A 13,495-nucleotide genomic window follows, 5' to 3' on the forward strand; every position below is an offset into this window, starting at 1 on the left:
TTGTCCCCTGTGATTGAATTAGAGGAAAGCTGGAAGAAGTTGAGGAGGAGGGTGACCCTGTAAAAAGACCAGCAGTCTCAAGTAACCTGGACCTCCAAGACCTCTCAGACACTAAGACACCAACAAGACAGTATATACCAGCTGATATGAGGCATCCAACACATACACCAGAGAGGATGACCTGGCCTGGCCTCAGTGACACAAGTTTCACAAAATCGTCAAGGGACTTGAGGCTCCAGGGAGTGGCAAGATCTGATGAGGTATGGGTGGGGATGTGGGGCCATCCTCCTGGAGACTAATGGGGGAGGGATGGGATGGGAAGGGTTCAGGGTGCAGACCTGGAGGGGAATGAAGACTGGACTGTAAAAAAAAATGGATTATAGAATATAAAAAGAGACAAAATGAAATAAATAAATACAGCTGCCATAATAATTTCCAGCATTAATTAGTATATGCAGAATCTTTTTACTGGATATTTTATTTATTTACATTTCAAATGTTATCCCCTTTTTCCTATTTTCTCTTTGGAAACCCCTTATCCCATCCTCCCTGCAACTGCTTCTATGAGCTTGTTCCCCCACCCGTCCACCAACTCCTGCTTCCCTCTCCTGGCATTCCCCTACATTGAGGCATCAAGCCTTCACAGGACGAAGGGCCTCTCCTCACACTCATGTCCAACAAGGCCATTTTCTGCTATATATGTGATTCAAGCCATGGGTCTCTCCATGTGTATACTTTGGTTGCTGGTTTAGTTCCTGGGAACTGAGCTGTGGTTGGCTGATATTGTTACTTTTCCTCTGGGTTGCAAAACCTTTCAGCTCCTTCAGTCCTTTCTCTAACTCCTCCATTGGTGACTCGGGTTTGTTCTCAGCTTTCCCACAACATACAGCAACATCTGGGATGCCCAAGAATGAGAACCTGTTGTCCCTGGCATCTGTGAGGCGCAGAGACCCCAGAACCAGTTCTTCTGCAGTTCACAGTAGTGTCTGTGGTGCCTGAGAGTCAGACTGCAGCAGTTCTGTGGGGACATCTGTTATCACCTGAGATTTTTTTTATTTTACAAATACAAATCTGTACTGTATTTTATTAGAAATTTTCTTTATTTTCATTTCAAATGTTATTCCCTTTCCTCGTTTCCCCTCTGAAAACTCCATATCCCCCCCCTCCTGCTCACCAACACACCTCTTCCCAATTTTTGGCCTTGCCATTCCCCCAACTAGGGAATAGAGCCTTCACAGGACCAAGGGCCTTTCCTCAAATTGATGAATGACTAGACCATCCTATGCTACATACGCAGCTAGGGCCTTGAATCCTACCATGTGTTTTCTTTGATTGGTGGTTTAGACCTAGGGAACTATGGGGATACTGGTTAATTCATATTGTTGTTTCTCCTAGGGTCTGTAAACCCCTTCATCTCCTTGGGTGCTTTCTTTGGCTCCTTCATTGGGGACCCTGTGCTCCATACAATCAATGGCTAAGCATCTACCTCTGTATTTGTCAGGCTCTGGCAGAGCCTCTCAGGAGAGAGCTATATCAGGCTGTTGTCAGCAAGATCTTGTTGGCATCCAAAAGTGCTTGCTGGGTTTGGTGGTTGTATACAGGTAGCTTCCTCCCTCCAGGGGGGGGGGGGCAGTCTCTGAATGGTCATTTATTCAGTCTCTACTCTGAATTTTGTCTCTGTAACTCCTTCCATGAGTATTTCGATCAACCTTCTAAGAAGGATCACAGCATCCACACTTTGATCTTCATTCTTCTTGAGTTTCAAGTATTCAAATTGTATCTTGGGTATTGTAAGCTTCTGGGCTAATATCCACTTATCAGCAAGTGCATATCATGTGTGTTCCTTTGTGATTTGGTTACCACATTTAGGATGATATCCTCCAGATCCATCAATTCGTCTAAGAATTTCATGAACTCATTGTTTTTAATAGCTGTTTAGTACTCCATTGTGTACATGTATGACATTTTCTGTATCAATTCCTTTGTTGAGGGGCATCTGAGTTCTTTCCAGCTTCTGGCTGTTATAATAAGACTGCTATGAAGATAGTGGAGCATGTGTACACATTACAAGTTGGAGCATCTTTTGGATATACACACAGGAGTGGTTTTGCTGAATTTTCCTGTAGTTTTATGTCCAATTTTCTGAAGAACCTCCAAATTGATTGCCAGAGTATTTGTACCAGCTTGCAGTCCCACCTGCAATGGAGGAGTGTTCCTATTTCTCCATATCCTTGCCAGCATCTGCTGTCACCTGAGTCACAGACCTTAGCCATTCTGAGTGGTGTGAGGTAGAATCTCAGGGTTGTTTTGATTTGCATTTCCCTAATTAAGAATGTTGAACATTATTTTAGGTGCTTCTGAGCCATTCGATATTCCTCACTTGAGAATTCTTTGTTTAGCTTTGTACCTATTTTAATAGGGTTATTTGATTTTCTTGAGAGTAACTTCTTGTGTTCATTGTATATATTGGATATTTGCCCCCTATCAGATTCAGGATTGGTGAAGATCTTTTCCCAATCACATGGTTGCCTTTTTTGTCTTATTGACAGTGTCCCTTGGCTTACAGAAGCTTTGCAATTTTATGAGATACTATTTGTTGATTCTTGATCTTACAGCACAAACCATAGGTACTCTGTTGAGGAATTGTCCCTCTGTGCCCATTCTTCAAGGCTCTTCCCCACATTCTCCTCTATAAATTTCAGTGTCTCTGGTTTTATGTGGAGTTCCTTGATCCACTTAAAATTTGTCTTTATACAAGGAGATAAAAAAGGATCAATTCACCTTCTTCTACATGCTAAGTGCCTGTGGAACCATCACCATTTGCTAAAAATGCAGTTTTTTTCCCTGTGAATAGTTTTAGCTCCTTTGTCAAAGATCAAGTAACCATAGGTGTTTAGGTTAATTTCTGGTCCTTCAATTCTATTCCATAGATCTACCTGTCTGTCACTCTACCAGTACTATGCAGTTTTTATCACAATTGATCTTTAGTACCAACTGAGGTCAGGGATGGTGATTCCACAATAATTTCTTTTATTGTTGAGATGAGTTTTCGCTATCCTAGGTTTTTCTTTATCCCAGGTGAATTTGCAAATTGCCCTTTCTCACTCAGCGAAGAATTGAGTTGGAATTTTAGTGGGAATTACATTGTATATGTAGATTGCTATAGGCCAGATAGTCATTTTTATGTTATTAATACTGCCAATCCATAAGTATGGGAGATCTTTTCACCTTCTTAGATCTTTTTTTTTTTTTGATTTCTTTCTTCAGATACTTGAAGTTCTTAACATACAGATCATTCACTTGCTTAGTTATAGTCACACCTATTTATTTTATATTATTTGTGACTATTGTGAAGGGCGGTGTTTCCCAAATTTCTCCAACTGTTTATCCTTTGTGTATTAAAGGCCACTGATTTCTTTGTGTTAATATTATATCCATCTACCACACTGAACTTGTTTATCAGCGTTAGGAGTTCTTTGAGGGGTATTTTGGGGCCACTTTTGTATACTATCATATAAACTTAAAATAGTGATATTTAGACATTTTTACTTTCCAATTTGTATTCCTTTTATCAAACATTTTTTGGTCTAATTGCTCTGGTAGGACTTCAAGTACTATATTGAATAGGTAGGGAGAGAGTGGGCATCTTTATCTAGTCCCTGATTTTAGTGGGATTGCTTCAAATTTCTTTCCATTTAGTTTGATGATAGCTACTGGTTTGATGTATATTGCTTTCACTATGTTTATGGATGAGCTTTGAATTCCTGACCTTTCCAAGACTTATCATGAAGATGGGTTAGATTTTGTCAAAAACTTTCTCAGCATTAGTGAGATGATCATGTGGGGTTTTTTTGTTTGTTTGTTTATTTATTTGTTTGAAGTTCTTTATATAGTGGATTACATTGATGGATTTCTGTATGTTGAACCATCCCTGAATCCCTGGGATGAATGCTACTTGATCATGATGGATGATGGTTTTGATATATTTTTGATTCAGTTTTCAAAAATTTTATTGAGTATTTTTGCATCAATATTCATAAGGGAAGTTGGTCTGAAGGTCTCTTTCTTTGTTGGGATTTTGTGTGTTTCAGGTATCAAAGTAATTGTGACTTCATAGAATGAATTGGTGTGGGGGGAGTATCTTCTCTTATTATTTTGTGGATTATTTTGATGAGTACTGGAATTAGGTCTTCTTTGAAGGTCTGATAGAATTCTGCACTAAACCCATCTGGTCATGTTTTTGTTTTGTTTTGTTTTGTTTTGTTTTGTTTGTTTGTTTTGTTTTGTTTTTTGCTGTTTTGGTTTTTTGTTTGTTTTGTTTTTTTGTTTTGTTTTGTTTTGTTTTTTGGTTGGGAGGCGGTTATTGACCACTTCTATTTCTTTAGGGGAAATGGGGCTGTTTAGAATTTTAATCTGATCCTGATTTAACTTTAGTAACTTATATCTGTCTAGAAAATTGTCCATTTCATCCAGGTTGTACAGTTTTGTTGAGTATAGGCTTTTGTAGTAGGATCTGATGATTTCTTGGATTTCCTCAGATTCTGTTGTTATGTCTCCCTATTCATTTCTGTGTTTGTTAATTAGGACACTATCCCTGTGCTCTCAAGTTTGTCTGGATAGGCCTTATCTATTTTCTTTTTTTTTAAAGATTTATTTATTTATTATATGTAAGTACACTGTAGCTGTCTTCAGACACTCCAGAAGAGGGAGTCAGATCTCGTTACGGATGGTTGTGAGCCACCATGTGGTTGCTGGGATTTGAACTCCAGACCTTCGGAAGAGCAGTCAGGTGCTCTTAACCACTGAACCATCTCACCATCCCCTTATCTATTTTCTTGATTTTCTCAAAGAACCAACTCCTGGTTTGGTTGATTCGTTGTATAGTTCTTTTTGTTTCCACTTGGTTGATTTCAGCCCTTAGTTTAATTATTTCCTGCCATTTACCTCTCTTGGGTGAATTTGCTTCTTTTTGTTCTAGAGCTTTCAGGTGTGCTGTCAAGCTGCTAGTGTATGCTCTCTCCAGTTTCTTTTTGGAGGCACTCAGAGGTAGTGATTTTCTTCTTTGGACTGTTTTCATTGTGTCCCATAAATTGGGGTATATTATGGCTTCATTTTGATTAAGCTCTATAAAGTCTTTAATTTCTTTCTTTATTTCTACCTTGACAAAGTTATCATTGAGTAGAGTGTTGTTCATCTTCCACGTGTATGAGGGCTTTTTATTATTTATGTTGTTGTTGAAGATCAGCCTTAGTCCATGGTGATCTGATAGGATGTATTGGATAATGATAATATTTTTGTATCTGTTGAGGCCTGTTTTATGACCAATTATATGGTCAAATCTGGAGAAAGTATGATGAGGTGCTAAAAAAAGGTGCTATCTTTTTGTTTTAGGATAAAATATTGCATAGATATCTGTTTAAATCCATTTGTGTCAATACTTCTGTTAGTTTCATGGTGTCTCTGTTTATCTTTTTTTCCAATGATCCGTCCATTGATGAGAGTGTGGTTTTGAAGTCTCCCACTATTATTTCATGTCATGGAATGATGTGTGCTTTGAGCTTTAGTAAAGTTACTTTAACGAATGTGGATGTCCTTGCATTTGGAGCATAGACATTCAGAATTGAAAGTTCACCTTGGTAGATTTTACCTTTGAAGAGTATGAAGTGTCCCTCCTTGTCTTTTTTGATAACTTTTGGTTGATTGTCGATTTTTTTTTATATGAGAATGGCTACTCCAGCTTCTTTTGGGGACCATTTGCTTGAAAAAATGTTTTCTAGTATTTTATTCTGAGTAAGTGTCTTTCTTTGTCACTGAGGTGGGTTTCCTGTATGCAGCAAAAAAATGTTGGGTCCTTTTTATGTAACCAGTCTGTTAGTCTATGTCTTTATATTGGGGAATTGAGTTCACTGATATTAAGAGATATTAAGGAAAAGCAACTGTTGCTTCCTGTTATAAATTTGTTAGAGTTGTGACTCTGCTCATGTGCCTTTCTTCTTTTAGGTTTGTTAATTTCCCCCTGTGCCAATGTAACTCTGGTATTTCCAATATTAATCTATACCTTTACTGGAGACATTTTTTCAGTTTTTGTCAATGTTTTCTTCTCCTATTTCCCTGATCTTAATTCCAAGATTCGGTCTTTCTTGGTATCCCCAAACACTATCATGCTCCCTTCATACACAGTTTTGAGTTTCTTGATGCCTATTGCTGAGTGATGCCGGTCACCCTTACTTGATCTTCTATCCTCTACTTTCTGTTTGCAACATTGATGTTGTTAGAATGGTATTACACTGAGGATTTTATTTGCTTTATTTGGCTTTCCCTACCAGAATAATTTTACTTTTGCTTTTTTTTTTTTTTTTTGAAAAATTCACACTCTATTTTCATATCAGAGTTTGACTTTCCTATTTAATTGTCCTTGAATTTGTGTTCCTCAAGTACTTTAACTATATATACAGTCACTAATTTGAACTCCTTGTAATTTCTTCCAACTATTCTCCTTCTCTCATTCCCATGGGATTTTTAAGTTGTGGAAGTTAATTGTTACTTTAGTTTTTCATGTCTTCAAAATTTGTTATTTTTAGTTAAAACATGGTGATATCATTTCTGCATTGGAATTTACACATGTTGAGTTGGGGTTTTTTGAGGGGGAATTTTTTTCCCAAATCACCTTTGATATTTCATTAGAAGCATTTACATTGTTCAGAAAGGGGCAATTCAAAACAGTCTTGGGAAGATTTAAACAGTTTACTATTTTGATTTTGTGGCATTGACATTATGTGCACATGTAAGTTTGTGAAATTTATGCAAGCCTGTAGTCTTTAAATACCAGAAATAGACTTTTGATTCCCTAGAACTGGTGATAGCAATAGTTGTCAGCTACAATTTCAGTGCTGGAAATAGATCCCAACACTTCTGAAAGAGCAGCTAGCAGCTTTAAGTGCTGTGCCACAGCTTCCTCAATAGTGTTGTGGCCTTGATTTACTGTGTCTTATATTTAAGGATACCACCTTAATTCAGATCTTCTTTTTCATGGCTTAAGCCTCATCCTTTCAATAGATAGAAAAAAGAATCTTTATAATTAAAGTTCCATATACCACAAAGCTCAATTTCCAAGCAAACAGGTCACTCTGCTCATTTGAATTTACCCAAATGTTGGAAAGCTCCTTGGAAAATAGTATGTACCCACAACTGTGATCCACATTCCCATCCAATAGAACAAATGGAATGGGATTTGTTTGAAGTCCACACACACACACACACACACACACACACACACACACACACACACACCACAGAACTAGTTTGCAGTTTCTTATCAGAGGTTTTCCTTTCATTATTCTCATTTGTATTAACTGATCACTTCTCACCTGAAGAATCAAAATTCATCTCTTCAAAAAGTCATTCTATTTGCCTTATAGCATGGATTTCTTCAACACAGATGCTGAAAAGCTGAAGACATTTTTAGATCCTATTGTAAATAGGATTTTGTATGGAACTTAAGAAACTGTCAAATAGATCATTTGGCCCAAGATTGGAAAGTAAGAAAAAAGTAGTCTGATTTGCTTGGCATGAGCAGGAAACTACCTTTGAGTCTTTTTTAGTATACTGCTAGGTATTAATGGGAGGATGGGGTGTGTACAAGATCACTGCTGGATTGGTCATACCAGTCTCTCTGATATTCTTATATTTCCTCTGGTATGCAGCCAAATCTGCTTTGGTACTCTAGGTTCTGTGAATTACCTAATATCCTGTGCATTGGTCTGTTTTCTGTTGCAAATTCCTTAAGATCACACACTGAGTTTTAACAAAAAAGAGAGATTTGTGTTTATGGTTCCAGAAATCCAAAGTTAAATGTCCCCATGTAGTGTCACATGTAAAACTAAGATTAAATGCAAATACAAAATTGCTATAAGTAATCCATGAAATCAATCAATATAAATGTACATTTATATTTTTGTGTGTGCTTTAACATATACAATTACTAATAATGCCAGAAGATAATGAAATTAAAGTTCCCATATATTTTTTTTTAAATGTTTAGGTCTTCATACCTACATCTCTCAAATTATGTAACTACGTAGAAGTAAAATGTTATGCAAATTACTTTCCATGGGAAAATATCTTATCCCTATAAAACACTTTCTAATTCAATATATTTTGCTCATATCTACAAGAAAGTGTACGAAGAAAAAAGGGTTTCATCCATAGTGGGTATGTGTATGTATATTATTAGTTACTCTTTAGTTACTTTTCTATTTATGTGATAAAACACTAAAGCCATGGCAATTTATAAAAGAATATGTTTAATTCCTCTTACAGTTCTAAAGGGTTAGAATTCATAATAGTTGAGCAGAAGACATGGTGGCAGGAAGAGTTGAGTTCAATCAGAAGATAAAGACTACTCTGGGATGTTTGGAAGCATTTGAAACCTCAAAGCCTGCCTCAGTGACACATCTCTACCAAGAATGCCAAACTTTGAAATCCTTCTCAAACAGTTCTACCAACTAGGGACCAAACAGTCAAATATGTAAGCATATGGGAGCCATTGTTCTTCAAGTCAGCATATTATTAAAATTAGAACAAAATAGGTAGATTTTAGAGGGATGGATGGATAGATAGATAGATAGATAGATAGATAGATAGATAGATAGATAGATATGAACAGATAAATGCAGGTGATGCAGATGATGCAGATGCAGCCAATCTTGGTTGAAGCCTGCTGTTCCACAGATCGCTCTTTAACTCACAAGACTAAAAAAAAATAATGCTTTATTTATTACGTGTCATTTTTTGCTTTGTTTTGCTTTATATAGCTAATAAAGGAACAATCTTTACCACAGTTGATGCTAATCCTAAACAAACAAAAAAAATGAAGGAAAAAACAAAAAAGAAAAAAGAATCTTCAAAAAATTTCCCCTGGTAGTTAGAAGTAGTTTTGTCTATGAAATATGGATAGAGCAGCTAAAGAATGCTAGTGAGGCCTCTTAGATCTCTCTCTGACACTGTCATTTTTGGTTCCGACAGATTCTCTACATGTAGTGGTTGGAATATCTACAAGACATGGCATTTTATGAGCTTTTAAATGCAACCTAGAGGAATACAGGTTTAGATGAAGTATAAATTTAAAACTTTAAATTTACTTTCATAACTCAGAAATTCATAGATATGAGAGTAAGCATAGTATCAACATACTATGTTCTTGCTAGAGATGAGGATATAAGATCAGAGCTGCACAGTTGCACTTTCAAAGTTAGCACATGAACACATTCTTCACAGACAATATCATCTGCTTACAAACTCATTTTTTTAAATGTTTATCCTTAACTACTTGAGACAACAGTTTTTTATTCTTCTTGGATTATGATGTCTATGTCAATAGCGATGAGATTACATTTAAATAGTCACTCATTTCAGACATTGTAACAATGGTTTTTGTCAGAATATGCCAAAATAATAATAAAAAAAAAGGTTTTATACATGCCTAGTCCTGCTACCAGGACAATTCCTCAATCCCATGTGTTTAAATATTATGGTTATCTTCCACCAAAGAATCCTGTTGAAGAATTCATCAATGTACTTCATTTTCTACCATTTAAGTACTCAGTTCCAAAGGGAAGAGCATATTTGTATTGAGTGGCACAAAGGCTTACTCTATTGCACATGATTGCACTGAAATGTGACTTACTGAAAAGAAGGGTTCCCTGTGCCTGTTTATAGCCATCAGCCTTATAATAGACAAGTTCTATCTACTATGTACTCATTGCATATTGTTAATCTAAAGCAAAGATAGTCACAACAATCCACAGTGAGACAAGTTTACATTTTTATGGTTGTGCTTTTAATTTTTGCTTCATTTGAAATTTTGTTTACTCTATTCTCCCGTTATTGTGTAGGTAAGTCAACTTACTGGGGGAGCATACGTTCTTTACAATATCAAAATATATAGTACATTCACTGTCCTAAACTCCTGGTATCTAAATATAAAACCCGACTCAAAATAATTTCCCTCAGTATCTTAGGTGACAGGTCCTACTGTGGTGACTTTAAATTTACATTTTATATAAATGAGAAATTCCTTAATGTTTCAAAGCATAGTTAGCAGTAAGTGAACATATTGCTCTAGATGAAGGAATTTATCACAATGACATCTTTACTCAAAGATTAATCTTGGATTAAAGAAAATAATGAGGATAGAGAAGTTCCAATCAGAAAATAAACAGATGACTTGGTTTTTATTTTTTTATTAAAATTAAGTAGATAATTTGGAAATGAGAAATGCAGCAGAACTATTGGCATTTCCAAAGTAAGAAGGAAACTGGTTGTGTTGGGTTCAGACATCATATATTTCTGCAAATAAAAAATGTATTGCAGAAGAAAATTCTGAGACAAGAAATAGTAAATAGGAAGAGTAAAAGCCAAAACTTGTCTTTTGTTTGTGATAGCTTGACCCACTGATTTATCCTGTGCATGATGAGCATGGACATTTTCAGGTCTTCTTCCAATTCATCTACTATTGCAATCTCTGGGGGTAGCATGATTTCCTCAGCCAAAATTCTTTACTAAAAGTTTCAAACTTGGCCAAAACAGCCCAATGAGGAAGTTGATACTTTACATACTGCTGTCCTCTTGGCTGAAATCATGGTGCCACTGGCTAGAGGAGAAGATCCCAAACACATTTCCTGATTTGTTTTTGAGCAGAACACAGGGCCTCAGATGCAGAGCCTAAGGGAAGAAAGAGTTCTAAAACTCTCATTGACAGTGGAGGAAGTGTCCTGAAGAACTTGTGGGTAATTACTGTGAAAACTGCACTCATTAACAATCAGAAGCACAAAATGTTCACAAACATGTGAACATATATACCTACTGTGCATCATTGACTATGTCTCCATCTGTCTTTTGGATGGGCAGATATATATGTTATTAGGATGTTCTGTATTTTAACCTTTGGCTTCCTGTATATTCCAATTTGTGTGTGTGCTTTTACTGACAATGAATGCTATGTAATAAACAGCGAATTTTTTTACCATGAAGGAGATGTGACAATTGGTGCATTTTTCCCTCTTCATATTTATTACACAGGAAACAAAGTTCCTGATAAATATATGCCATACAGTTTTCAAGACTATCATGTACAGTAAGTACTATTATTTAATATAAGAATTCAGAATTCTTATGACTTATTAGATATAAGGAATAAGACTCACATTTATTTTTCAAAATCCTATTTTTCCATTCAAAAATCCCTTCAAGTATATTTTCTTGTGTACTTCTTTTCCTCCTTAAAAGCAAAAGTGATAATTTTGATCTTATTCCTTTTCTTTCCCTGTTGTTATTTAATATCCATAATCGTTCGTTTGTCATGCATGGATCACCATATAATTTGAATATTTTCAGTGTTATGATTTCAGAGTATGGATATGTATTAAGTTTAAGAATTACTTTGAACTTCTGGGTTTTATTGACGTCCAGATATGTTCTTGAGGGAAAAGATGAGGTAACTGAGTGGAGAGACAACTGAGTGCATAGAATATTGCTAGAGTGACAAGTAATTACTTTTTTTTATAAACAGCTGATTTCAGAAGAGGAATGTCACCATTAAATTTTGTGAGCACTTTCTGCTTTAGAAATGGCTTTTTCTGTTTTATTTCTTTTTTCATTTAATTGTTTTGTTTTTGTTGTTTTGTCTAAAGTTTTTAATTCTCAAACAGATGTAAAAATTGTATCTGCTTTCCACATGTTTCTAGTGTTTTTCATCCTTTATGTACACCTGCTCCAAAATACACTATCTTGGAGGATGGCCACTTAAGGGCATTTTTAAACTTTTCTTAAACTTGCAGTATTAAGAAATAGAATCAGATAAGTCTGATTTCTTAGTAATCACAAGAATAAAGATCTTTCTCTATATAGAGGAGATAGATTGTGCTTATCTGAGGTATATATCCGGAATCTCTATGGATCTCTATGGATCAATGGTAAAAGACTATGAAGTAGAAAATTGACCTTGTAAATGTCTGTGAACAATGAGAAAATCAGTAGGAAGAAAATGGATAAGAAGAAAGAAAGAAAACATACTTGTGAATGTGAATTGAGCTTAGTGTCACATCGCTGTGTAATTGTTAAATCATTGGTGTAGTGTTTAGTAGAAATTCAAAGACAGTAGACAAATATGTTCAGAAGGAAAAACTCGTTCATTTTTATAGTCTATATTTATATAGTCAAAAGGAAAAATCAAAGAAGCTCATTACTGGAAAGATGTATTTTCACTATAAAATATTAACAATCTTGTCTTATACAATACACAGTTATATTTTTCTGCATACACTTACATTATTTTTCCCTATTAAAGGGAAAGAAAAATGGAGCTGCTACAAGTTTTCTAGGACATTGCTCTGGTGTCTAAAAGTGAGCCAAGACTGCTTTGTCCATTTTATCCTTCTGTGTTTTAACAGTGAAAATAGTTCTACACCTAAATATATCTTTATCCTGTGCATATTTCTCAACTATTGCCTGTGGACTTATAATTGAAGACTTTATTTCCATGAATTGCAGCCCTGTGATCTTTCCTTCAGACACAGTCACATTGGCCATTGAGTAACCCTAAATCTTTTCATGGAGGTCTATCATACATTAGGGAGGTGTTCATTTCTTTGGAAGCCCAACTGTGGTGTGCACATTATTATTTTCAGTGATTTTTGTCATCTAAACTTTATTCTCTAAATGGCAGTTGGTTTGTGTTTTCTAGCTCCCTTTTTCTCTGGACAATTAATAAAGAAGCTTTGATATACAAAGGTAATTTCCAGCATAGCTGGAAACACAAACAGCTCTTCATGCATGTGCCCCACTCTGTTTTAAGAGATTTTATCATGCTTTCCTTATGTGAGTGTTGAGAGCAGTCATTGGCAATACTGTGGAGATTTTTCTAGCATTTACCTCAAACTATCACTTGCAAAAATAGATAAAGATTACAGAATTAGATGTAGAAAATATCTAGAAATATATATATATATATCTAGTAGGATAATTTTCATTTAAATTAAGAGATTAAGAAATCAGTGGCCATTCTTATGTTTTAACTTTATCTACTCTAATTAAATAAGTAATAATTCATGAATTATTCTCTAATTTTCAATATAAATTATCTGATGATTTAAACATGTAGAAATAATACAAGAAATTTCTCAGAATTCTGAACTCATTTTCATATTTTTCTGCATGTTCTGTTAGTATCATTATGCTAATAAGAGTCTTGTAAATAAACACTCATTTAATATTATTTTTTGAGTATTCATTAACTTATATCTTTAGTAAACTATTATTACCAATTTATTTTCTATTTTTATTGGATATTTCTTTACTTATATTTCCTGATTCCCTTTCCTGATGCCCTGCTCCTGTAAAGCCCCTGTTTCATTCTCCCTCCCCTTGCTTCTATGAGGGTGTTCCTCTACTCACCTACACACACTGACCTCCCCACCCTTAATTCCCCTACACTAGG

The 13,495-nt window shown here is 35.3% G+C and overlaps 1 protein-coding gene across 1 annotated transcript in view; it reads left to right on the forward strand.

The window, feature by feature from the left end:
• The first annotated feature begins 10,925 nt into the window (after positions 1 to 10,925).
• The window catches only part of LOC110288903 (vomeronasal type-2 receptor 116-like), a 43,272-nt gene continuing 40,702 nt past the window's right edge, over positions 10,926 to 13,495 (forward strand). Inside the window, 1 exon segment of the mRNA XM_085841840.1 lies at positions 10,926 to 11,134. Within this exon segment, the coding sequence (XP_085697966.1) occupies positions 10,926 to 11,134 (209 nt within the window).

Source organism: Mus caroli, unplaced genomic scaffold, assembly GCF_978045245.1.
Source record: "Mus caroli unplaced genomic scaffold, Mus_caroli_1 scaffold_8, whole genome shotgun sequence".
Lineage (NCBI taxonomy): Eukaryota > Metazoa > Chordata > Mammalia > Rodentia > Muridae > Mus > Mus caroli.